Here is a 27873-nt window from a genome sequence, read left to right on the forward strand (position 1 = left end):
CTTAATTTAAAAAAACAAGAGAAATATAGAATAATTGTTGATACATTAAATTAAGTTTTGCTGCCCTCCATAGCAGGTGCCTAGGCCTATGTATATTGTAATGCAAAAGCAATTCAAAACTTTTCTAAGAGGCAGTTGGTGTGACAGATGATATATCCAATAACACATTTAAGAAACAACTAATGGAATTATTGTCCTTCTCTGCTCTTCCACACAGGAGGCCAAGGCCAGTTTCCTGAAGTGGCTGCAGACACGTGCAGATCAAAATGGCCTCCTGACATTGTCTAAGACATCCCTCAGGATAGTGTCCTGTTCTGAGCTCCAGGATGGTCCTTTACTGCCTCAGGGCTCTCAGGCCCTGGTCACCAACTCCTCAGAGTCCCAGAGTTGGGCACAGTTCAGTATGGAGACCTACAGCAAGAACCTGAAGACCAGCCTATTGGGGCGCACCCTGCTGTACGCTGAGGTTGTCACATCTACCATGGACCTGTTAGAAGGGTAACACATGTTCCTCTGATCCTCTTTAGTATGGAGTTAATTATGTTTCAATATTATATGTGTGAACAGATCCGTGTGTAAATTAGGGCTAGACCTGAATATTGGAATATTAGAATATTCGATCCTTGGGTACACATTCGATTTTGAGATTCAAATGTGTAGTTTATTCTCGCACGCCTGACATCCGCTCACAGCAGTGAACGTAACGCTTAAGGAAATGCAAAATGAAGTCCTCAGCTGTGTGGGAGCACTTTAAACTGAATGATGACATTGGCAGTGTGGCAGTTATGGGGTGTATTTATTTTACAGTTGATTCATTTAATTACAGATCAAAAAAGTCAAATACATTTTAAAATGAATCAATAGCCTAAACTGTAGGCTAGAATAAACTAACAACAACATAATGAACACATAAAACTCATTATATTAGGCTGATTGAAGAAGAACATGTAGTAGGCTATAATAAAAGTCAAAAGTGCATTTTGCATAATAACGTGTTGTTTTAGTCCTGCTACTGGAACCAGCAACCCAGTTAGGCACACACCTAATCTTCTGCTTTTCCCCAGCTCAATCTCCCGTCCGTACGACCCTGCAATAAATAATCCTCTTTTATCGGTCTCCTCATTCTCTTAATCCTGCAGTAGGGTCTACTTTCCCAGACATAACACATTTAAAAACAAAGTGTTGGTAATAATAACTTGATGTTTTAGTTAACCTACGCTGTGAGGATTAAAAAAATGGAGTGCTCTCTCTCTTTTTCTCTCTCTCTACCACACACATGCACACACAGAAAGATAATAGATGTTTAAACAATTGGCAAATGACACTACCGCTGTACCCCCACACACACACACTCACACACCCCGCGGCAGTGACAGCGAAGCTTCGATTAATCACTTTTTCACTTTTTATTACTATTGAAGCTTCGAAGCTCTAAAAATTACATTTGGGCTGGCCCTAGTGTAAATGTGTAATCTGTAAAAATAAAAAAAATTCCACAAAGACAAAATGAAGATTTATAAATTTTGCAAATACACTAACAATTTCCACAAATAAATTAACCACATTTGTGAATATCTTCCCAACATTTGACACTTTCGAACAGGCACAAATTGTCAAATCAACACAAAACTTCCAGGATATGTCTACATAAGCACCTCACACATTCACTGCAAGTCTCGTTCAAATTGACCACTAGGAGGCGCTATAAATTCATAATAACTGGATGTGGAGTTCTACAAATGAAGCCAGTGATCAGAAAATGCCTGTCCAGTTGTAATAATAACAATAATAATAAGCAAAAACTAAACAAAACAAAGTATCAAATTATATAATGTGCAGAAAATAATTATAATATTCTATCATGCAATACTAGTGAGTATTTTAAGATAGCCTGGAATGTTAACCTGGCAGTGGTAAGAGTGCAGTCCAAATAACAGCTATGAAGATTATGGGGGTCCAAAACCATCCACCCCTTCAGATAATCTATGAGCAGTCAGTTATCAGGCAGGCACAAAAAATTGTTTCATTACAATGTTAAACCGCATGTACGATATTATTTTGAAGTCACTACTGCGAAGAAAGGTTTGAACCCATTAATCGGCACTTGCAGCTATAGTTATTAGGGTTCAAACCGCAAAGCGGTAGAGCCCTTCTATATTTGTCTTTCTTAGTTATTATTTTTAGGGCCCGAGCACGAACCGTGCGAGGTCCCTATTGAAACTCCCTACTGAAGGGATTACTTATTTATTTTTCTTTCTTTTTTTTCTGCAAAGTAACCACATGTACGAAATGTCTGTGATACGTGTAGCATGTCCAGACGTACAAAAAATCCTCTTGGAGCCAATGCCTAAAGCCCACAGGAAGTCGGCCATTTTGGATTTAATTTAATTTTTGGAAATTTATACACTTTGTACGAACTCCTCCTAGGGAATTAGTTATTTGTTAATTTATTAGTCCATCGGACTAACAAATTTTTGCTGTGCAGTCCAAACCCACTGACAATTAAAAGTTGTACAAAACGGTTATTACAGTCGACCAGTTTGCCCATGGCGTGTCGTCGAAAATTAAAAAATTAATGATTCGCCATGAAAAAGGAAGTTGTTATAACTTCAGTATACATGCTCACATTTCCACCAGATTTTATATGTATAATACGGTTTGCACCCTCAACCCTCACATCCATATGCCAAAATTCACTCAGTCATAGCGCCTCCTGCTGGCAACAGGAAATGACACGTTTTACACTGTAATGTACTACTCCTAGCAGGTTGGACATATCAACTTCAGAAGTGTCCCAGAAAACCCTTCACACATTGATAAGGCCATGATGTAAAACTTGAGTTTGCAGTTAACGGTGTGGGGGTGGCGTGGCGGCAAAGTTCCACGCTTCGCCATGACACAGGAAGTTGTTGTAACTTGATTGTACATGCTCAGACCTGTACCAGATTTTTTCACATTTATTAAGAGTCCCACCCTGAACACATGTACATGCCGACATTCACCCACAGTCATAGCGTCACCTGCTGGCAACAGGAAGTGACCTTTAACGAGGCATCCCCTGCCGTACGTTTCAGCTATATGTATGAAATTTCTGTGGCACATGTATCATGTCGAGAAGTACTAAAAAGCCTCCTGAAGCGATGCCCTAATCCCAACAGGAAGTTGGTCATTATGAATTGTATGGTCATTTTTGGATGATTTAGAGGGCTCTGTACTTTAACAAACTCCTCCTAGAGAATTAGTCTGACCGACTTTAAGATTTTCGCTGTCTAGTCTAATCTCACTGATTATTAGTTAGTACTGAGTTTTCGTGAAACGGTGTGCCCGTGGTGTGGCATACAAAATTGATGATTCACCATGAAAGAGGAAGTTGTTATAACTTCATTGTACATGCTCACATCTGCACCAAAGCTTAGGTGCTTGATAACAGTCACGCCACAAACACATCTACAATATTAAGTTATAGTTGTAGCGCCAAGTGCTATGTAGCGCCACAAAGGGGACACAGGAAGTGTTGATTAACACCTTTGTGCAGCGTCCGAAGTGCGGGCAAATTCACAGCCGCACCGGCAGAGCTCTAGAATCTTCATCGCAGCCACACCTCGATGTGCTACATGTGCGAGGGCCCGCCCAACGCTGCTTGCAGCTTTAATGTTTACATTAAACATACACTGTTATTTATGGGTTATTGACAATTATTTATTCCTGTGTGTATTTATTCCTTCTCCTCCTTCCTCCTCCTTCTTCTTGTCCCATCTGACAAAGATGTGAGTGGTGGTCTCAAGACAGGAGCTCCCACTGATTCCTCCTCTGCTTTGCCCATAAAGGAAAAAAAAAAAAAGTAACATTAGCTGGTTAAGTGCAGAAAAGCTAAATTGACTCCACCAACAAGCATAAAACATGGCTCAACAACATGATCAAATAAACATTTGACTAGTCAGTTTGTTTTTAGCTTTACACTAGGGCTGTCCCCGACTAAGGATTTACATAGTCGAATCAGAATCTTCAAGTCCTGCCTATAGTCGACTGACTCAAATCATGTGTGTTTTTGTACACGGCGATTGCGAGCCGAAGCTAAAGTGAGGCTTATTGTTGACCTCCCTCTCTTCATTCACCGGTCTTGTGCAGAGTTTTTGCCATGCTGCCGACAACTGCATGCACGTTGCGGGTCCTCATGGGTCTATTTCATGTAGCGGCTGTTTAAAAACGATAGAATTTTCTTTGTGTGGTTCGTCAACGGTGATAAATTATCTGAAAGTCCCGCGAGGTGCGGACAACTCTGCACACTGGTGAAGCTGTGGCTCCATCTCTTCAGCAAGTGTTGGAAGTTTTTTTTCTTTTTACATGTTTATTTACAGCATTAAACGTTGAAATGTATATTGTAATAGGCTGTATGTTAACTTATTCTGTGTAAAATCAGACTTTGAGCTTCCCCATATCGCCAAAATGGCATGATCCTTGTGTCGTTGCGAAGCTTTGACTGTGAGATTGACAGTCGAATCAGGCTCTGCCCATCGAAGCATCAAATCTTCGACTATTCAGGGTTAGCCCTACTTTACACCATAACTTTGTAGCAAACCTAAATTTAGTTATGCATTTTAATAAATTTATGAGAATTGATACCCAGTTATGAATTTTATTATTCATAAAATCAAACCAGATTCCTCGTTTCAGGGCACCACCGGAGTTGTTATAATCCTAGAGTCTCCGGTCCTCTAGGTAGTTTTAATAATACATTATACAATTATTACTAGTGATCAGTTAGTTAATAATCGCTCAATTATCTTAAATCAGTCAGTCAGTCTCATATCTAAAGGGTCAATTCTCTCGGCAGGGACGTAGAAATATGCAACACACACAGCTCTTGATTATATTACAGTGAATTTATTCTCTAACTAATGTGATAAAAGATGGTTGGATACAGGGAACATAAACATTTGCTGAACAATGAGCCTGGAGGTTCGATTGTGGGAAGCATTTGACTCATACGGCATAGAAGAGCTAATGAAAGTAAACTAATGCTGTGATTTTAGGTTAAAATGGACATCTGATCACAGAACGTGTGTTAAGTCTTACTGCTTGTCGACAGCCTGCTTTTGGCCTGTTGCACGGGTCCCACGCTAGCTGCCCGATCCTTTTTTGCTAGGGATTCTCCGGGGTTCTCCGTATCTGATTGAAAACGCCTCCTCCGTCTGGCAATTCAGCTGTTTTCAGGTTTCCTTCGTTGTAGCTGGCGAGACCACGTGGCTTGGTCTGACCTCGGTGAAGTTGGCTCGACGAAAAAGGCTTAAAAAAGAAAAAAGAAATCTATTTGCACGTATTATAATCAAATACTTTCCACAATCGAACCTCAATGGTTGAACGGTTGTACTGTTCTAGGCATTTGGTAACAGGAAACAATTGTCACATTAGTGGTCAGGATATTTATACATTTAACGGCATTTCCGACGAGGCCATGTAATACTTATTTCGTCCACTTGGGGGAGCTCAGGTTACATGAGGAAAGCTTGGATTACATTAGATGAAGGAGCGTCTTGCTGAAAATAAAAACACTGCACAAGTAACTTTCTTTTCAGCACTAATATCAACAACAGATAGCAACAACAGTTAACATAACTACTCAAATAGAGGCAAACGTAATCAGGTAACTAAAGATTTAATTAAACTTAATTAAATGCTTTGAGTCTTTGGAGACTGCAGTCCCTTTTACATTGAAAGTTCGGCTGTCCTGGATTATGACACACTTAGGTGAGACAAGGGTTTTCTTTTTGATGTGGTAATAAAACATAGAGCAAAGTCAGTTGCCACAGAAACGTGTGGGGGGGGGGGCCAGTTTTGATAGGCTGTTCAGGGAAATGCCAATGGCTGGTTCGTGTCCCTTTGTCAGTTTAACAGTCAGGCCCCGCGTTATCAGCTTCGGAATCCAAAGGGGTTCCAGTTTTATGGTCGGGGATAGCACTTAGAGAAAGCAACTTTGACCCCCTGCTTTCTTCTCTGGGGAGGAGAAAGGAATTTAGAGTAGCTCCAAATTTATTCAATATAAAATGCACAAATCCACACCGTTGTTCACTACAACTTTAATGAAAACATATGGGATTTCACACTGCTTAAATTAGCCTAGATGCTAGCAGACTTTCCCTCTACTCACAGCTTAACAAATTATATGTATAATTTATACTATTTCTTACTCACTGCTGGTTCATATTGCTGCATCTCCTGACATAACACCACTGTAGAATTTCAGTCTGCATGCACGTTTTGCTGAAATAGAGCAGCTGATATGTCCTTAGTGACAGCAACAAGCTATTGCTTTCAGGCAGCTCTGTTGTACTTTCAAATATGGAAATGACGTCATCAGCAGGCACCATCACATGGTCTCCGAAAAAGGCCAAGTGACACGAGTCGATTTTCATTACACTGGCGGAAAGTTTTTTTCAAAACTCAGTGTGTGTAGAAATCAAATGTTTTTCAACAATTTATAAATTAAAACTGGACTCACAATTGTTTTAAAATTGTTTGAAAGTTGTAAATGGTAGGAAGATATTCACAAATGTGGTTCATTTATTTGTAAAATATTCATAGATTTTTTTTTTGTGGAATTTGTGTATTTGCAAATCTGTTTTATATTTACAATATATTTTTTGTGAGTTTACAAATCTTCATTTTGTGTTTGTGGAAATTGTTTCATTTTTACAGATTACACATTTACACACAGATCACTCATTTGTTCACATAAATAAAATTGAAACAAAATTATGCAGAAGCAAGCCAGGGCATTTCATAACCTGTAGCTAGTCAAATAAACGAGTTCAGCCTACTTACAAGTACTTTTTTTGTCCCCTTGGGGATTATTTCACTCATTTTCTTTTCTTCATTTGCACACATACAGGCCAGAAATATCCACAAGAATACACCAGACCTATAAATTCATTAAAGCTGAAGTCGGTAGCATTTGAGAAACAAGGATGAGACAGCGAGATTTTGAAAGTATCCAACCAAAAATAAATCCCACCCCCTTTCCCCCAGCCATTCCCCCAAAACACAATTTCATGCGCAAAGGCAGAGTGCGCACAGGTAGGCCAGCCAGTCATTTTATTCAGGCCGATTGAAATGATTGGCTGGGCTTATTATTGGCCTGTGACAGCAAAATGGACTAGCCTTTTTCTCTTTTGTTTTTTTTTTTTTTTTCTTTTTTTTTCTCAGAGCATTTGATTTATTGATTGCTGTCGGGATGTGAAGATGCAAAATGATGATGTGCCAGTTGTGAGCCTCAGTGGTGCCCAGGAGGTGAACTGTCCCGCGTGATCTGTTCCCATTCTTGACTGCCCGCTTTTCTATGTTGGTGGTGGTGGTAGCTAGCAGAGGTCGCCCGATATGTAAGTTGCGTAGGGCACTGTAACATGAGGTTGATATGATATCTTGCAGTGCATCTCCCACTGGTCAGCCTATGTGTTGCTTATGTTTGCTGGCAGTGCATCCTTCGGTCAGTCTATGTCGGTTTGAAATGTGTCGGTCTAAGTTGGAGTGAAATAAAACTACTTACTACATTTGATTTACGCCAACCATCAGCGTTTTTTTTTTGCACGTGCACAAAATGAAACTTGCACTTTCCAGCAGCAACCTCTCTGGGATTAGTCCAGACGATGACTAATGCAAGATGGAGATCAAAGAGTAGACACTGACTATTGATTAAATATTAAATTTAAAATGTTGGGCAGACTGAGCAATATGGGTGCACATTTCTCAGTAAATAATAACCATCAAGTATTCAGCCAAGCCAGAATATAAATAGTATGAAATATTGGAAAATGAAAAAATTTAAATCTGGCGGAGCCAGTTTGAATGGGCCTGATGCAGCTGATAAAATGAATAATGGTTTCATCTGTAATTTTCAGGTGCTACTCTTCAGTTTGTCAGTAAAGGAGATGCTGCATCATCAGCACAGACTCAGTGGAGTTCATATTCACTTGTCCTGTTCAATAGATATTGATTGTTTCTAGCTCATGCTGCTCTGTAGAGGTCTACTTTCTCTGAGACCAACAGATGGAGCAAACTGTTTTTACGGATTGTAGGTTGGTAGATAGGTACATTTATTTTGTCACAGTACAACAGGTTATAGAGTGAAATTGAGTTTGTAACACCCTTCTGCTACGTAGCAGACAACATACATTAATATAGAAGATATAGTGGGAGTACTGTAGTGGCAAGTGTGACTGTGTGGCAATGGCAAATGGATTACATAGCTCATGGGCCAGGTAGCAGTGTCCCTTAGAAAAATTTTGCGTAGGGCCCCAGGGCGGTCCGGACCAGCTCTGACAGCTAGTCTAATTAACATTACGTTAACCTTAAAATCGTTTTTTAATAATTAATCATTTTGATATTTTTATACTTGAAATGGTTCTCCCCCTGGTTAAATAAACGTATGTTGTGAACATGTCCTAGTATTTTTTTATTCACTGTAGGAATTCAGAATGTGATACTTCATGATTTGCTGATACACACACCACCATGTGAATAAGGGGAGTAGTGGCACACATTTTTCTACTTCAAGCACTTTGAAAAGACTTGAGTTCTGTAAAAACATACTGAGAGTCCATAGAAACTGTCCAAACCACAGGCAGAGCAGAGCTTGGCCAATTCCCCCTCTTAATTAAAATTTAGAAAAGAAAATAATTTTTTGGAACTACTTGATAGAATCCGATACACACCAATTAAGTACTGCAACTGCATACGTAGAACAGCAAAGCTATAGGAAGATACAAAGTACCTAGAATGGAACAAATGACAAAATCATGTTCTATGATGACAAAATAAGATATACTTTATTGTCCACGGAGGGAAATTTGTTTTGGACTCTGTCCGTTCTGCAGCTTTACAAAGACAGAAAATTAATATCTCTCAACACATACTCTTATGTAACACAAGCTCTCATATACATTAGACAGGTACCTATATAGTAAGCACATTAACTCCTTCTTCCAATGGCAGTTTTTGATTGAACAACCCTGTTGGCTGCATTCCCTGCAGTAAGTGTACGATGAGATATTGCACACTTCTCATAGCCTACGTATTGCGCAAATGACATATTAAACAATCCAACAGCTCATGCATTGCTTAACTAACATATTGCACAACCCAAATAGCCTGCATTTTGCACAAATGACATAATGCACTTGCAATGCAACATATTACACAGTTCCAGTAGCATACATATTGCACAAATAACATATTTCACATAATCTATGCAATACACAATCTAATACAATATTCAACAAGCCAACAGCCCATCTATTTCACCACTAAGATATTGCATAACCCCAGTAGCTTACTTATTGCACAATAACATAGTGAACACCCAGCTAGCCTACATGTTAGTGTAATATAAGCTTAATGGACATAAGCACAAATTAGTGTTTAGCCTGCATTTTGGAACCCTGAATCTAATACCAGAGTTTACCCTCTGGTAGAAGAAATTAGCTAGTAGGTGAAATTCTGGGTGTAGTATGTGGGTCGGATTGGAAACTATTTTGTGCCTGCCTGATGGCCGACTGCTCATAGATTATCTGAAGGGGTGGATTATCTTCATAGCTGTCTGTACCTGACGGGCAATCTGTTATTTGGACTGCACTCTCAGTACTGCCAGGTTACCATACCAGGCTATCTTAAAATACTCACTAATATTGCATGATAGAATTTCTATGTAATTTTAATGGTGCAAATAAATAAAATCTAAAAATCTAAACCATCTCCTCAGTCTTGGTCACATTTAGCACAAGATAGTTGTCGTCACACCATAGGACAAATTCCTCAATTTCTGTACTGTGGTGGGAATTGCGTGTTTAAATAAACAGCTCAGGCAAACACTTGTCTTTCTGTGAGTTTCTGTGAGAACAGAGATATTTTGACTGTTACGTTTACACAGATTCAGTGCCACATCACAGATGAGTCTCCCTGAGTCCAGGGTTACATGCAATATGTTTGGAATTCCCATTACAGTACGATACGCTGCTTCTATCTTTGTGCATAAGGCAGAGGATTGCTGTATCGTCTGAGAATTTAATAATATAATTGTCAGTGTGGAGTCTAGTGCAGTCATTAGTGTACAGTGTAAAAAGGACTGGAGAGCTGAGGGAGAGCCCTGAGGGGCTGATTGGCCTTGGCTCCGTGAGAGCAGTATTCACTCTGACCTGTTGAGTACGGTTTGTTAAAAAAACTAAAATACCAGTTGAGAATACAAGAGTTCACATTCATATGTTTCAGTTTCTGTATGAGCATGTGAGTCTGCAGAGTGTTAAAAGCTGCACTAAAATCAACAAACAAAATGCATGCAAAGGCCTTGGGGTCCTCAAGGTGTTTACTGACCAGATGTGAAATGTTGTTTATAGCGTCATCTGTGCCACGCCCCTGCCTATAGGCAAACTGAAATTGATCTAAAAACACACATGTTGCTTAAGAAATGACACCATTATCCTCTCAAGTAATTTCATGACAATGGATGTCAGTGCCACAGGCCTAAAATCATTATTCACCTTTGGATTTTTAGGTACAGGTGTAATTACTGATTTCTTCCACAAGGTGGGGATGGTGTGTGAGTCTACTGATTTTTGAAAGATGGGGCACCATGCAGGGGTCAGCTCCTCTGCACGTCTTTAGCAAGAATGCAGATATTCCATCTGGCTCAGTACACAAGCAATCTGACCTCCTGAGGTTCAGTCACCAGCCTTGTGTCCTGTTCTGTGACAGAAATTGTCTCTAAAACATTTTTCCATTCAGAGGAAAAGTCCTGAGATTCAAATCTCAGATAGAAGTCATCAGCGGCGTCAAAGTCCCCGTTCTCAGAAGTATTTTTAAAAAACAAACAACAAAAGGCCGAAAATTGACCTTTACTCGCTTAACTGATGTTACGTGCGCGTGAGCAATTATATTATTATTATGTTATTATTTATTCTCCTGCAAATTAGTGGAGAATAAGATGATCCAGCTGTAGCTCTGTGTCCTCTCTGCTCCACCTGAAGCTGTGAGCTGCACTTTATCAGAGGCGCTGAAATTAACTTGGATTTGTGGTGAGGTTAATCACCTGACAGGCAGAGGAGGCATTATACATATTTCATTTCAAAATCTATGTTGTGCCCCCCCCTTTCCTAATGTAAAGTTTTATTTTGCATTGCCTTCCTGGCTCAGGCGATTTCGGAGCTGGCTCATATAGGAGGCGGATTATTAACTGACCAGTCAATCACTCACACACTCCACATCAGTCCCGGACAAAATGTATAGAAATGTTGAGGGAGAAAAAAAGAAGTTGCTCGAGGCCGGTGCAACTTCTTCTTTTGTGCTGCTGTTACTTCTAGCTGAAGGCAGCAGTGATGATGTTTAAGGCTTTATTGTTCTACTAATACAACTGAAATCTAGTGAGCGCACACCATGGCACTGGTGACTCCGTTGGAAAGCAGCCTGCGTCGCTCTTTAACAAGCCGGCAAGTGAACTACTTTCACTTTCCATTAACAGCGCATTAAAAGCATCTTTAGTCTCTGCAGAGCAAATGAAGACTACACACTGTAAGATCTATGTCAGACGATCACTGCATTGATAGAGATATATTAAAAGTGTCCTGTTGTTGAACAGAGCATCGCTTTGGACATCAGCCTGTTTCTTTTCTTTAATACACAGTGGTTACTATTTGTTTTATAGCGATGACCGACGGTTAGTCCATAAACAGAATGTCGCCGGTGAAACTAATCTTTCACTCAGCAGCTACCAGCTGTTATTTATTTTTGAGATGCACAGAGAGAGAAAATATGGTGGATAAAATAGTCTTGTTGTGTTTTATGCATGAGGCGCAGCTTCGTCTGTATGTAGGTTTACCTCTGCTCTCATTTATTGCCACAATAATTCTTTGAGTTGTGAAGATTATTTAGATGCTTTAGGAATAATCACATTATATTGGTAGCCTGTGCTACTGGAAAGCAAGCGGTTTGGTTGGCTACATTCCCACAATAAAAGGCACAGGCAACATATTTGGCTGGGCAGCAAAAATGATGTTTTAAAGTGATCTTATAAACACCTTCATGGAGATTTAAAAAGGAAAATAATTGTAGAAATAGCTAAATTACAGATAATCAAATTGCATTCCCTAGAAATTACCATGTTGCACAGCTGTTTCTAACCTGATGAACAGCAGATGAAATAGGTTTGTCATTTTTGTTCTTTTACTATTTATGAGAGTAATTGTACTTTTTCTTGAGTACAGATTTTGAGTACTCTACCCGCCATTGGCCAGCGACACCAGTTGGCCTACTAGCGCTGCCATGGTGAACATGAGACAGACAGCAGAAATGAGGTCTATAGCAAAACAGTCAGAACCAGTACAGCACAAAGCACCAGTTTATGGTAAGCATGATGATAATATGGATTATTTATTTATCATACTAAGGGCTCAGGTGAGGTGATTTCTTTAGAAGAGTTAGAGAGGGGTTTCTAGTTTTGAAAATGTATTGGCTCATAAAGTTATCTACACAACACTCGCTTAAAATTTTTAAGAATGTAGGAATAAAGTTCTCTAAAGACACAGGGCCCCGACAAATGCTTTGTCTGGAGAGTGGACTGACCAGGGACAAACTCCTGGGCCACTTTTTTGCCCCTGTCTCCGACCATCGCTGACCTTAAAAAGTCCTGTATGTGTACATACATGTCCGTAAACAATTTAAAAGTAACAGTGGTCAAAATGTTGACACAGAGACGAGCATCCTGCAGTATTTTAAGAGGAAGAGGACAGAGGTCATAGGAGGAGGAGCAGAAATAACTGAGTAGGACGAGCTTGGAAGTTGTATGGATAGCTAGTAGACATATATGTATAGTTTCTTCTAAAATTTAGTAGAGTAAAATTACTTTGTTAGGTTAATAGCATGTCATCAGTGTTTGCATTGAAGACAGTTCTGTGTTCACAAACATTTGCTGCTTTCCTAGATGTGAGATGAAGTGACCACAGAACAGGGAGAGTCAGGGCGAAGTGAGACACAGGGAATGTCACAGACAAGTGGAACATTAGGAGAACTGAATACATTTGTGCCGTAGCTACATTAACTAGCAGCTGTTCCATGGTTTATGTAGTTGGTTTTGTTCAAGTTATATTATTCTCCATCTTCTCTCACTGCAAATACCCTCTTTTAGCCACAATAATAAGTACATTCTGTTTTCAAAGGTTATTAGAAATTAGCATTTAAGTGCTTTATTTAAAAGCATTAAGTGCTGATTTCAGCGTCCCCCCCCCCCCAGGTTCAAAGTCGCACCTACATCCCTAAGTGTTTTCAATTAGATTCCTGTTCCACCTCCTTGTCTTATCTAGTACAGTCCCAAATGAGGTTCTGCTTCTGTCAGAAGGGGAAACTTGCATTAGCACAGACTAACTAAATCTTGACTGAAAGACAGACAAACTTATTACTGCCTTGTTTTAAAATGATGTGCGCCCATGTGTTGACTGGACTGCTCCTCACAGAGGTTGTTGCTGGAATGCGAGGGTTTTGCGCAACAAAGTTATCTTTTCCAAGCTCCAGTTCATCAACCCTGTTGGCGTTTAAAAGTAGGTTAATAAATAATGGGATGTCTTGAGATGTTTTTATGAATGAAAATAAATCAAGAATTTTAGAACATGAACTTCTTCACTGCATTTGCAGTTACTTACTAAAAAATAAACTCATCAAGTTGCCTAGTCATGCATTAGATGCAGTAGTCCATTTTTACTTTGATAGCCTGGTATCCGTAATCCGTGGGATGGATCCCTTCCACACGGTGCGGCACGCAGGTGGACCGCGGATTGATTGCAAAGTTTATGATGATTTTTGAGTTTGACCTCTCAAAAATATCCTTTATTCTGGAAACGTCAGAGAACCCAGTTAGATTCTGAATGTGCAGAACTTTGAGCAGAAAACCTGCTGAAACACAGGAGCTATTAAAGTCCAGGAGTTTATAGCTGAATTTATTATTGATGACGTAAAAAGGTACCACATGCACATTTAAACTCAATCAGTCACGCCTGCGTGTGTGTTGATTCAGCAGTGATGATATCAAAAGTTGATCTACAGGAGAAACATATCTGAAAGCAACCCAGAATGCCTGAGAGCTGCTCTGCATTATATTCTGTTACAGTTTTAGATTTTAAATTGTTTTATTATACCTTTTATTAAACCAGAAAAACTATTTTTCCAAGTGTCCTGGCCAAGGCAGGCAGTAGTACAATGGCACATTTAAAATGGAAATAAATAATCAGTTACAAGGTCATAAAATATCAAAATGTTCTTAAAGCCTCCCTCCAGCCAGTTTTAACTGCTGTTTTTGGTTAACGTTCATTCTCAAACAGAGAATGAGGGTGTGGTTAATAGTCGGATATTACTCTGTTGAACTGTATGTAAAGACTTCTGATACCATTGCCTCCGCCGATGCATTGGTAAAACAGCAGTAAAATGCATGTTGCAGACTGTATATAAGACGTGGCAGGTTAAAGTGCGATGCGTTTTCTGTCATCTGTCCTCCAACACCGCACGCACAAATGCCATAATGAAAATGAACAGTACACTAAACCAAGAGGAGGAAACTGTCAGCTAACTTTCTGTAATAACTATGCTAGCTACAACTTAGTTAACTTAGATTACTAAACTAGAAAGACAAACCAACAATCAGACACAGAGAGACATATCGACTGTAAGTTCTAAGTAATTTACATGATAAATTGGTTAGCTAGCTCACAACGATGTTTATCGGTTTGATGCTCTGACTTAACGAGGTGTGACGGCGTGACAGTTTTTTAACGAGGCATGACAGTGCGCCTGCGTAAACTTGGAGAATGACGTATGACTTATGGAATTACTGTAGTCATACGTCACCACCCTGTTTTAACAAATAAGCAACTTTTGCAACTTTGAGCACAAAATTAAGCTATTTGTCCAAAAATATCTGGCAAACTATGTGGGTAATCAACATTGTAAGGAAATATTCCAAAAAATATGAAATATCATAGAAATGTCAAAATACACTGGAGGGGGGCTTTAAATATTCACCACAATTCAGCAACAAGGACTATCAAACGAGTCATAACATCTGAAGGCAGAATTGCTAGCCTTCAAGTCATTTAAAAGCAACCAGTGAAACCGGCTCACAAAGATTCAGGCACCTGCTGCTACCTGAATGTAAATAATAACATAAATAATTTCCACAATAAATTGATGCAAAAAAGGCAGAAATCGTTGCAGAAAAACACCAGAATGCAGGAAATTAAGTGTTTGTGAGTTTTTTTGTGCTGTGTGACTAGAGGATGTTTACTGTTGCTTTACTGCTTTACAGACTTAACTTTGGGTGGGAGGGGAGTCAATTATTATGTGAAGATATGAAGTTTTATAGGCTGGGCTAAGCCCCCAATTTTTCAAGATCCTAAAAACGCCCCTGGAAGTCATTCAGGTCATTAGCTTTTTGTAGGTCGTCAGAAATACTGATGCATTTTTGAGTTGGTGCCATATTAGTAATTACCTTCATCGTGTCCCATAGTTAATTTCTGTAAAATTCTGTTCAATTAATTCTTTGTCTCCTCCTGGCTTCCCTGAGCAAGTGATTAAGTTCTGTTTGTACAATTTTCAGTTGTGCTCTGTCCTGGTTCTTACGGTCTTCAGCCTCATTAGTTATGTATGGTTTGTTGTTAGGATACACTGTTATTTTACAGTTATTTCTTTCTAAGGTATAACATTGTCCAAACAGAATTTTATGTAATTCGTAGCAGTCTCTGCCACTTTATCTACGTTCAATTAATGAAAGATGCTCCATTATGTCGACAGAATGCAACCTTTACTAGTCCAGACCTTTACAGTGTTGGTGTATGGTTTACAGCTCTTGAGAACAGTTCTGTAAGTGGGGATGAGATGGACTTACGTTATGGTCCGAGTTTGACAACGGGGGTTTATTTTTCATGCATCAATAGATGGAAGTAACAGTTCCAGCTTACAGTGATTAAAATCCCCTCCGGAGTGCAGAGTAGCTGTTGGTGTACACAGTCAGTGAGGTGTGCTGCTGCACTTGCAGCTTTCATACACACTGCAGAGGATGAAGTTGCCAAACTCTCTGGGCAGATATAAGGGTCTTAGGCTCAAGCACCTCTGTCTTTCCCCGACGCCTCACTCCTATCGGAGCGAATTAGAGAGAAACCCTCCACCTTGCACAGTGAGTCAGGAACATCAGGGCGCAGCTGTGTCTCAGTGAACACTATTATAGATGAATCACAGTACTCATAGCAGGCGTTGGTCCTTAACTTGTCCATTTTCCTTGTCAAAGACCTAACGTTGAGGATCATGGAGGGTAGCGGCGGCCTTATGCCTCTCCTTCAGAGACGCTGCTGGATTCCTCCTCTCCTTCCTCATCTCCGAATTCGTCTACTCGGGGTTGAGGGTCAAATGTCCTCAGTGAGGTCGGGTGGTGGATGGTCTTCCGTAGCTCGGAGGGCCAGCAGCTCATCTCTGGTATATGACAGCGCCAGTTTGTTTCTTCTTCCAAATGTTTGGAATGGCCGAAGTTCCACAATAAAAACTGCCAATAAAGGTTTTGCCAAGGTCGTCATTGTGTCCATTTATACATGTACACAATTCCTTGATTTCAAAAGTTTAAAATCTGACCACATTACTCTATAAATTAAAACAACATTAACTGCAGCAGGTCGCAGCAGTACTGCGCCACCGGAAGTCACAATTGTAGATATCTGTAATATGTCAAAGTGACATAGATATTTAGATATTAGATATTTAAGCACTAGAAAACATCAATCCAGTCAATAAATAAACTACAATGCTGTAAATGACTGGACAGAGAATTTCAAATAGCCCAATATTTAACCCAAATTAAACATCCTATAAAAAGACCAACCCTAATAAGGACAAGTGACAATAAACTCGCTGAGAGAATGGCTCGAAAGATAAAGAGAATTTGTATCCATTGTGGAACAAAATAAGTTGAAACAGAAATTAATTTTCTCAGGATGTCCAAATTACCAAGAAAAAAACTCCCAGACTTTCTTACCCTCAGAAAAGACAGACTAATTCAAAACCTTCTCGGGGCAGACAGCACTACACCAGAACTGCGTGTCACAAAGCAAGACATGCGTGTTTCAATGTAACATACTTCCTTTTCTTCTTTAATTTCAGTTTATAATTTACTATTTATATCCTATTATATATATATATATATATATATATATATATATATATATATGACTTTTTACTTTAGCAACAGGTTTGATCCAAAACGGCATGCCAGTAAATATGATTAAATTGAAAACAATTAAATTAAGAAAGAGAAATACAGAATTTAAAGTAGCCAAACCACCCACAAGGAAACGCCAAGCTTAACACAGCAGGAGGCGAGCCTACAGGTGGATGCTTGAGTGGAGGTGGGGGTTTTGAATTACTGTATCAACACCAGCAGCAGCAGCCAGGGGACAGCATTGCTTTCAGATGAGCAGTGTAGCAGCAGGCATGCAGCAAGAGAGCCAGCTGAACACATGATTAAAGGGATATAGTTGGATGTTGAATGTGTAGACAGACAATAAGGAACAATGGATGATGCCATAAGCACTTTGAGATGCTCACTCATTAATGAGCCAATAAAGCATCTCATTTGGAGGGGATGAAAATGAATTTAACACCAGCCAAGTGAAGAAAAGAAAAGATAGCCAATCAGCATACAAATCCTATATCGTTTGTGTGTGTGTGTGCGTGCACATGCTGTGGTGGAAGAGTAGCCAGGCTGGAACTAATTTAATGCCTAAGTGACCTCACTGCAGCAAGTTGCACCTAATAGACTTCTTTGTCTACATCCACACATGTGAGTAAAAGTGGCCGTTGAGCGGGTCGATCAGGCAGCAGGTGGGAGCAATTAAAACTGTCATAAAGTTTGAAAAATGGATTGTGGACCAGCACTGAGCTGATTGGAACAGACAGTGTTGTCATTAAGGTTATACAAAAACTAAAGCAGGGTGGATGAGTAGGCCATTCAACCCCAAACCTGCTGCTGCAGTTTGATTTCACTGCTAATGTTTGAGTTTCCAGATGTCCTTCTGGCGCTGCCTTGATTAATGTTATTATTAAGGAATGCCTGTTTTATTTCATCAAGCAATTTTGTTTATTAAGTGTTCGGTATGATACTGAATACTTTTTGGTAGAATTGACCATTTTAAACAGTTTTAGAGGAATGCTAGTGGGAGTGATGCTATGGTATTACACCATGCAGCAGTATTTTGAGTTCTGTGAGTTTCAGCTTAAATCTCAGTAACCACATACTATCAAACAAATGTTTTTTGTTGGACAATACTTACTGAGCTAACTGGATTAAAGGGGTACACTGATTTTACAATAAGTCATTCGTAGTTCGTAGAAAACAGCTCTAGATCACTTGATCAATTAAAACCTGGGCTTGGAGAATATAAATTTCTGTATATAGGCTGGTTTTAGTCTACAGAAACTTCCAGTTTTATGGAAATGAGTCTTATTTTTGTCATGCATGCTGAAGTTACAGATACTGTTAACTGATGTGTACAGGTTGTTGCTGTCTCTCATGATGTAAGCAGACCAGGCTCCATACTATACTAGGTCTTACACTTTGTCATTTGAATGACACCCACATCTCCAGTTTGTTCAGTGATTCAAACAGGATGAACTGTTGTCCGGCTATTTTTGATGAGTACAGGAGACTCTAAACTTAATTAAATGGAAAGGTTGTAGATTTAAAATTATGCAATTTCAGAGCAAATGTTGCACTCTGGTGGTGATGGAGTAGTGGAGAAGACACATGCCTTTGGTGTGAGAGACCCGGGTTCGAATCTATTGTGAGACACCATTGTGTCCCTGAGCAACACACTTAACCCCTAGTTGCTCCAGAGGCGTGCGACCTCTGACGTATATAGCAATTGTAAGTCGCTTTGGATAAAAGCGTCAGCTAAATGAATAAATGTAAATGTACTCTGTCACTACTCCACTACATCTATTTTACAGTGATAGTTGCTAGATACCTCAGAATACAAATAAAACATACAGTATGATCAGTTTATAAAATATGATGTCTTGGTACAGACAAAAGTACATTTTCTTGTACAAACAACAAAAGAAGTAAGTCCTTTCAAATGCATACAAGTGCAAGTTAGGCAATGTCTGATACATACCATTATGCATAAAGTAACAACACAGCCCAGTAAATACATACCCCTCTAAATCCCCATCAGGTATAAGTAAATTACTACAATGCAGAAAGCAGCAGTGGTTTCAGAGGTTGGAATCCTTCACTTGCTTTAAAGCTCCTGATGCAAGTCTTTCTGGCACCAAATATAGTCACATTCATACCCACTTAAAGTGGGGTCAGAGGTACAGTATTGCAAAGTTTTGAGCAGGTGTTCTTAACGCTACACATAATGAAATTTTATTACTTTCAAAATTGGATGTTAATTGAGTAGGATCTCATTAGAAAAATATGTTTACATTGTTAATCAAAGAAGCAAATACCCAAACACATGATGCATTTCAGATAAGTCCGTTATTAAGAATCCTTAGTGACTGGGCTTTTATTATATCTGGAGGTTAAATAAAGCATTGAGACAGATAGGCAGAAAGGGAATTGGTTTGAAGATGAAGCTGCAGGTCAGCGCTGCCAGACACTTGAGTGCAGAGGCTTGAAGCTGAGGCTCAATGACCAGCAGACTGTGTGTTTCTTCAGGGTGTTTAATGCTTTGTTTGGCTGTGAGCAGCTAAAATAGCTACTATTGAGACACATGATAGTGTTCTCACGAGGTCAGACCAAAGTGGAATAGCTTTAGCCACACACACAAGCCCTTTAAACACAGTGATGTTCCTATCAGATGTACCAGTTAAACAGTTATTATTTTCACATATTTATACATTCTCACATCTGCACAAACTTTTAAGTCCCGTCCTGAACACATCCATACGCCAATATTCACTGTAGCGCCACCTGCTGGCAACAGAAAATGACACATTTTACGCTGTAGTATACTACTCCTAGCAGATTGGACATATCAACTTCAAAACTGTCCCAGAAAACCGCTTAACACTTTGATGAAGCCATGTTGTAAATCTTGTGAGTTTGCAGTTAACGGCGTGGTGGTGGAGTGGCGGTGAAGTTAAACACTTTGCCACGACACAGGAAGTTGCTGTAACTTCACTAAACAAGCTCAGATCTGTACCAAATTTTACAGTTTTGATAAGAGTCCCTCCCTGAACACATGTACATGCTAAAATGCACACATATTCATAGCGCCACTTGCTGGCAACAGGAAGTGACCTTCAACAAAGCAGCCCCCATGGCACGTTTTAACTACATGTACAAAATTTCTGTGGCATATCTTTCATTTTCAGACGTACCGATAAGCCTCTTGATGCCATTGCCTAAACCCATTAGGAAGTCATCCATTTTTGATGTCATGTCATTTTTGGATGATTGAACTCTTCCTAGAGAATTAGTCTGACTGACTTTAGATTTTTGTTGTCTAGTCTAATCCCTCTGCTGATTAAAAGTTGTACAAAGGTGAGCTTTCGTGGAATGGCATGACAGTGGCGCCCCGAGCCACTACACGTGAGAGTGCCCACCCAATGCTGTTTGCAGCTTTAATTGATATTTATTACATTTGTAATGTTTTCTCATTGAATAGTTGAAATGTTAATCATCCACCAAATGATCGTACACTCTGATGACAAAATGTGCTCAAATTGTAAAACACACAATTAAGAATTTTTTTAATGGAAATTGGTAAAAAAATCTGATTTCATAAGGCCCTGTATTTCCAAAATATCAAACAATTCCTTCAAGCTCCTTTTTTTATTCAGAAGCATCCTGTTCTACTGATAAGTCATTTATTACAGTACTAGCGCTCTTAGTGTTACACTGGAAACATGATTCATTTAGAGATTTTTGTTGTTACATAGAGGTAATTAGAATTAGAGAAGCTAATGGAGTGTTGGCATTTTTGCTTTATAAATAACTTTATTGATTATCTGAATAATTACCGACTAAATGATTCATATTTGCAGCCCTATTTCTAACTATCTACACACTTACTGCTATCTTGCAAAAAGAATAATATGCAACACTTGTCTGTGTGGATTTGCATGTACAGAATCATTCAGCAACATTACATGAATTATATTTAAATTATTCAATTCTCAATAAGCATCTGTTATTTCTGTCAATATTATCCTTGTGATTGATTCATCTTTACTGTGACTGGTGTATGTTAGTGTTAGCAACAAGCTGTTGGTGTTAAGTTAAGCATAGTTAACAGTGTGGAAGTGTTTATTTTTAAAAAGGTTTTTCAACACCACTTGGCTGGTCCAGAGAGCATAATGATTCTTTTCCTGCTCTGCTGAATTTGATCCCTATGCCTGGAGCAACACACCTCCTACTTGTTGACTTTTTTCTTGTAAGCTTCAAGCTCGGACATTAAAACCCAAGGGCCCACTTTTACTTTTGTTTTCTTTTTTCCCCCTTCATTTTTCCCTCAAAGAAGGAGATGCAGGAAGAGAAGTAGTAATAGATGGAAATGTAATTCTGATTATTTTCCCTTGTACTTGGTTACACAAGTACTTCCATGCACATGGATTTTTGGCATTTACCCAGTTTTTATAAACCCTGTCACTTTCATTATTTTAAAATTACAATGTCTAAGACTGAGTCACTTTAAACATAATACTATGCAGTAACTGCAGTGCAACACCTTAATACTCTGGGAATCTGAATAGGAAAACAACCCTAACAAATGGTACTTCTACTTAAGGCTGTTCAGTTGCTGGGCAAAAGCCCCAGCAATCACTGTTTGTTTTGACAAGAAATCCAATATTCAAACTGACACTGTATGGAATTAGAGTCCTGTTTCCTGTGAAAACTACAAACCACAGGGGCTTGATGCAGAGAAAATGGATTCCTCATAACTGTGGCAATAGGTTCAACCATAGAAATCAAATTGGCCCAATTGACCTTGCATGCTCCACCTGCAATTATAAAAGATTGTAAGCAGATGCCTAAACATCCTTATTTCTTATTCTGGGGAACATATGGCGCAGTGTTTAACTTGAACTTTTTACGTCGAGTGCAGGGTATGTTATACTCTAGAGCCCTGAGCCCTCCAACAGTGACTCCAAGGCAGGGCAGGGCCCTGAAATGCCATGCAGGGAGGTACAGCTACCATAGAATGTGTTCTGAAATTTTGACCAAAATAAACTAATGGCTAAATTTTTTTACAAGTTAATACAAAGCCTTTTGAAAACATTTATTTTCATTTTTTACTTGTGCTGTAAGCAAAGTGTCCACTGACCCTGCAGCAGTCTTGTGCTGTGTCTTCTGCATTGGTCTGCCAATATATTTTACCCTTTGGCTGGTGCTGTGCAAAATGGCACCCGCAGTATATTTTCACGTTGAGACTGAAGCTGTGTTTTTGTAACAAAACTGGTAGCTCCAGCTACATGCAGATATTTTGCCAAGTGAACATCTTTTTTGTATGGTCTCGATATAGGCCAAGCTGTAAGTTATTTGGTGTTCATCCATCTTCCAGTTGAAGCAGTGGTCAACAGCAATTAGCTGCCCCACTAAGGTCAGTGCAGCTTATTTTTCTGTGATAATGTGAATAGCCTTTTACAGTTCAAAGACCAGCAGGTTAGGTGAACCTTTGACTCTGTTGTATTGATAGATGTGAATGTGAATGGCTGTCTGTCTGGATGTGATAGACTCTGTGATAGGGATGTCACAAGAACCCGATACTTGGTCAATACAAAATACCAAAGGTACCGGAGATCCAACACGTGGAAGATAGCGACAAGTGCCAGGGTTTCCACTATGTACATTCAGCAGCAGCGGCCCGCCTCTGCAAAATAGCAAGCTAGGGATATTTTAAAGTTACCTTATCATGCCTTCATGTAGATTAAAAAAGTAAAATAATTAAATTAGAGATAGGCTAATCAACAAGCAAAGCAAAGTGCATTCCCTAGAAATAACTGTGGCTGTTTCTAACTGATACATAGCAGATGAAACACTTATCTATTATTCCAAAAAAGTAGATCTCTGGCGCCCATACACTAAATAATATTAATACACAAAGTAACTTGTACTTTGTTTAGTTTATTAACCAAGTACTTTTATACTTTAACTTGAGTGGTTTGTCAAATGGTAATTTTTATTTTAGTGAGTTCAGCTGTAGGTGGAATTAGGGTCTGTCGTAAAAGTCATCAATAACTTGTTTTTCAACATAAAAATGTTAAACCACTGTTAATATAGATAGTAAGCCACCCTTATGCTAGTTTCACACACAACACTATTTTTAAACTTGCATTGCCTTTATCGCTTGAGTTTGACCACTGACTACTCGCACGAGTGAATAAACACAACCCGCAATTCTACAGCTGTATGAACCCAAAAACAAACATTTTGATGGGATTTAGTTGCAATATAGACAGATGGAACCGAGGCTGAAATAACAACATCATGATGCTGATTTGTTAAAAGTATTACTTTGTCAGGTCTGTCAGCAAGATTACAAGAGTTTGAATCGATCAGGGCTATACTATGCTAACTTATTTCATAGTCAAGTACAATGATAGCTGGAATCAAGTAACAGACACGTATTTTCAGAGCTTACCGCGTAGTGCAACTTCCTCACTTACTTTTCTCTCAGCAGCCTCCTGTTGTGTCTGGACTGTATAAATATGAAGTAGTCACTCAGAGCTCTGGGAGCTACAATAACAACAGTGGGGCCGGAAACAAAGTAGCTTGCTGCTGAGAATTGCAAGTGAAGCTAACTCAACGATTTAATCCCAAAAAATCCAAGTAAAAAGTTAATTTCATAAAAGCAATTAATTCTGAGCTCTTCCCGTAGTTAAACGGCTCAGTTATTGGAGCAGAATCCGGTCCAACTACAGGTGTTTACTGAGAAACCAGTATTAACAATGCATACCTGCGAGTTTGTGTAGAAAAGTTGAGAAAATTAAGTAATTAATTTATTAATTAAATATACTTAGTGCAAGGTTGTAATTTCAATAGCTTGGTCATTTGTGAATATATTATAATCAAATCACCTCTCATCTGTCCTGGACATCCTCTCATAGCTTTCACAGCTGTTAGTTGTTTATTGTAATGGTTAAAGGTTATGGGCCTGATTTGCTGATTTACTTCCATCTCACGGAGAAAGGAAGTCAGGTCAAAACAAAATTTGCTTTATTGGCATGAATGTTAATACAACAGTATTGCCAAAGCTAAAGGAAAATACAAAAAAAACCAATTCTATTCATATAGTCCATCGAATAAATAAAATAATTGTATTTCAATGCATTGGATATAGAATAATGTCTAATATTTTTAATTTCTCTACGTTTTTTCATTCCTTCTCGCAATGACAACAGCAGCCATCTCTGCTCTCACATGAAATTGCATTAAGGCTTGGTAGGTCACATTGCGTGTAGTAAATAAATGTATTTGCATGTTACCCACAATAAAACTGAAACGCCCCAAATTGCATATTCATTAAGGCAAAATTACTAAATGAACAACAGGTGCTACTTTTGAAAGATGTCATTCTGCGTGCACGCCCTTAGATCAGCTTACCTGTTAATTTGCTGGTGATATCAAGTTTGCACACGTTTTTACTCACGCAAGCCTTTAGTAAATCAGGGCCTAAGTGTGTAAGATTTGTGGCATCTAGCATGTGACACAAAAAATTCTCCCACCTGGGATCGAACACACAACTTTCTGGGTGAGAGACTTGCACTTTACCAGCTGAGTTAACTAAACACTATTATATGTATTGTAAACATTATGCCATATATTCTCACCCACCATCTCATGGATAAAAAAATGGCTCCAATGCAAAACTTATTTGCCAATCCCTGCTGTATATTATTACTTCTTCTTCTTCAAACGTGTTCATCGTATTGATGAGCACTGCCAGAATTCTACAAGAAGAAGAAGAAGAACTTGATGGAAAATGGCGGGGGGGACCCATTTCAGGTTCTGTTTTAAAACAATATAATATTCTTTGCATGGTTAATCAATGGTGATAAATGATTTAAACTTCCCCATATAACCAAAATATATGATCCTGCTCTGCGAAGATTCGACTGTGAGATTGGAAGTCAGGCTGCGCCTATTGAATCATCGAATCTTCAACTAGTCGGGGTCACCCTTACATTTAATACAGTCTCGTTGAATACACAAGTGAACCGGTGAAAACATTACTTTTATGGAAAACTAGATTCCAGTTTTGCATAAATGTACGTCTGCTTACTCACAGAAGTGTAGTTAAATGACATAGTCACAAACACACAATACAACATTAAGTGAAATTTGTTCACTGACACTCAACAGCACCTTGGGACCAGCTCCAGTTCCAAGCATTGGTCTGCGCAGACAGGAGAATTAACCTGACCTATGTTCTGGTGGTGGGGGAGCACCTGGAGGAAACATGCACACTCCATACAGCCAGGATTTGAACCCAGGACCGTCTTGCTGTGAGGAGACAGTGCTAACCACTGAGCCCTCATGCTCTTTCTTTTCATCATTTGTTAGCAGTTATGAGAACAAGTGAGTGTCCGTGATTGTTTAAAATCATTACCAGAGACCAAAGGAGAAGAAAATTCAATCTATAAAGCATTTTCATCATGGTCAGTTAAAAGAGCTTTGTACATACACACGAGTGTTTGTAACAACAGTCTCAGAATTAGAGAAAAAAGTCTCTGAGACTAAGATCTACTGCTGAACTAAGCTGCAGGTTACTACTGCTGAATGAACTGAGGTTCTCTGTGATATTGCCATCTATCATCAAGTCAGCAAAACAAGGTCATTCATTGGTGTCTCAGCTGCCCGGTGGTAATGGAGCAGCCCTCTCTCATTGATCACTTCCAATAGTGCTATTTAGAAATGATAATTTCTGCTGTCCCTCAGTAAACAGGATTAGCTCAATTAATCACATTTACAGATTAGTTTGTCCTCTCTTATTGATCATCCCTTTGATGCTGCTGAATGATCAATACAAACACGCTTATGTGCCACAAATCTTTTTTCAAAACTGAGCATGGATGGCAGATATAATCTTTTAATCTGGGAAGTAAGAGGGTTTTTTTTGTGTGTGTGTGGGGGGGGTAGACACTTGCCTTTGGCTTGGGAGACCCAGGTTCGATTCCCACTGCAACATCTACCTATGCGTCCCTGAGTTAGGGTTAGGGTGGACACTTAACCCCTAGTTGCTACAGAGATGTGCCACTTCTGACTTACGTAGCAATACTAAGTATTTTGGGATAAAAGTACCATCTAAATGACTATTTATTAATATTATTATGTAAGGAAATATAATGGTTGAATCTGTTTTATTTGATCTGTACTGACTTTTCATCTCTGAATAAATTTTATTTCCAAGGGGACAGGTGCCATGCTGTTTGAAAATGTGCATCATGTCTGTTTCAGAAGTACTAACAAGTTCATAGATTGGGCACATTAGAAGATAAATCCTCCCACCACCACACTCTTTTCTTTGTTGTCATTGCTGTGTGTGGGAAAGACCCACCCGCAGCATATGATCACAGGTCCTCCTCCACCTTTCTTCTCTCTTAATTGACTCAGCTGGTGGGCGTTTATCCTCCTGACCTGCTGTATGTGGGAGGGTGACCCCTGTGGCTTAGCTGCTCCCTAAAACAGATCCCTGAGCAGCGATTTAGAGACCCATGCTCTTCCTCTTGGGACAGTGCTTCTTCCTTCTATCTGTCAAATATGCTACTTTGTATGTCTTTGTTCTGGTCTTGATGGAATGAGTAACTGACAATAATCACAAAGTTATCAGAGTAGGATGAAATGGATCTCAGAGGAACACCAGAGGATCCACATTTTCTCTGTGGGGCTGTTGATCTCCCTCTTTCTTAAATAACCTGCCTTCTTTTTTGCTATTATTCAGCAGCACGTTTTACACTATAACTACAGACGCAACAAATAGTCAATTCATCATATCGTAAATAAACAGAAAAGGAATTGCCAACTATTATGATGATTAGTTAATTGTTTGTCACTTTTTAGGCAACATTGACAAATTATTTCAGCTTCTTAGATTTTCAGATTTGTTTTTCTATCATTGTAAGTTGAAAATGTTTGGGTTTGGGACTGCTTTGGGCAAAACAAGACATTTGAAGACCTCACCTTGGACTGTGAGAAACTGTGAGCATGGACAAAACATTAAATATAATCCACAGATTTCTTCATGATCAAAATTATTGTTCGGTGCACCTGTAATTATAACTTTTAAACAAGCTTTCAGGTTACCCAAGCTGTGTGAGTGAAAACAAAGGTGAATGGAAAAATGGTTACCCAAACTGTCCGCCACAGTTTACAGAGCCACTTCTTGCTTCTAGTTTGACACGGGTGGAAATATTTGGAAATGTCGAGATTCAATTCAAAATGAATTCATATTGAATGAATTGAAAAGGGGGCTCTACAGTGGGTACGGAAAGTATTCAGACCCCTTTAAATTTTTCACTCTTTGTTTCATTGCAGCCATTTTCCAAAAATCAAAAAAGTTCATTTTATTTCTCAGTAATGTACACTCAGCACCCCATCTTGACAGAAAAAAACAGAAATGTAGAAATTTCTGCAAATTTATTAAAAAAGAAAAACTGAAATATCACATGGTCATAAGTATTCAGACCCTTTGCTCAGTATTTAGTAGAAGCACCCTTTTGATCTAATACAGCCATGAGTCGTTTTGGGAAAGATGCAACAAGTTTTTCACATCTGGATTTGGGTATCCTCTGCCATTCCTCCTTGCAGATCCTCTCCAGTTCTGTCAGGTTGGATGGTAAACGTTGGTGGAC

The 27873-nt window shown here is 39.1% G+C and overlaps 1 protein-coding gene across 1 annotated transcript in view; it reads left to right on the forward strand.

The window, feature by feature from the left end:
- Nucleotides 1-27873, forward strand: part of LOC123963799 (biotin--protein ligase-like) — a 65362-nt gene that overhangs the window by 10789 nt on the left and 26700 nt on the right. Inside the window, exon 4 of the mRNA XM_046040845.1 lies at nucleotides 218-498. Coding sequence (XP_045896801.1) covers nucleotides 218-498 — 281 coding nt within the window. The remainder of the gene's footprint in view (nucleotides 1-217; nucleotides 499-27873) is intronic.

Source organism: Micropterus dolomieu, linkage group LG23 (genome assembly GCF_021292245.1).
Source record: "Micropterus dolomieu isolate WLL.071019.BEF.003 ecotype Adirondacks linkage group LG23, ASM2129224v1, whole genome shotgun sequence".
NCBI lineage: Eukaryota > Metazoa > Chordata > Actinopteri > Centrarchiformes > Centrarchidae > Micropterus > Micropterus dolomieu.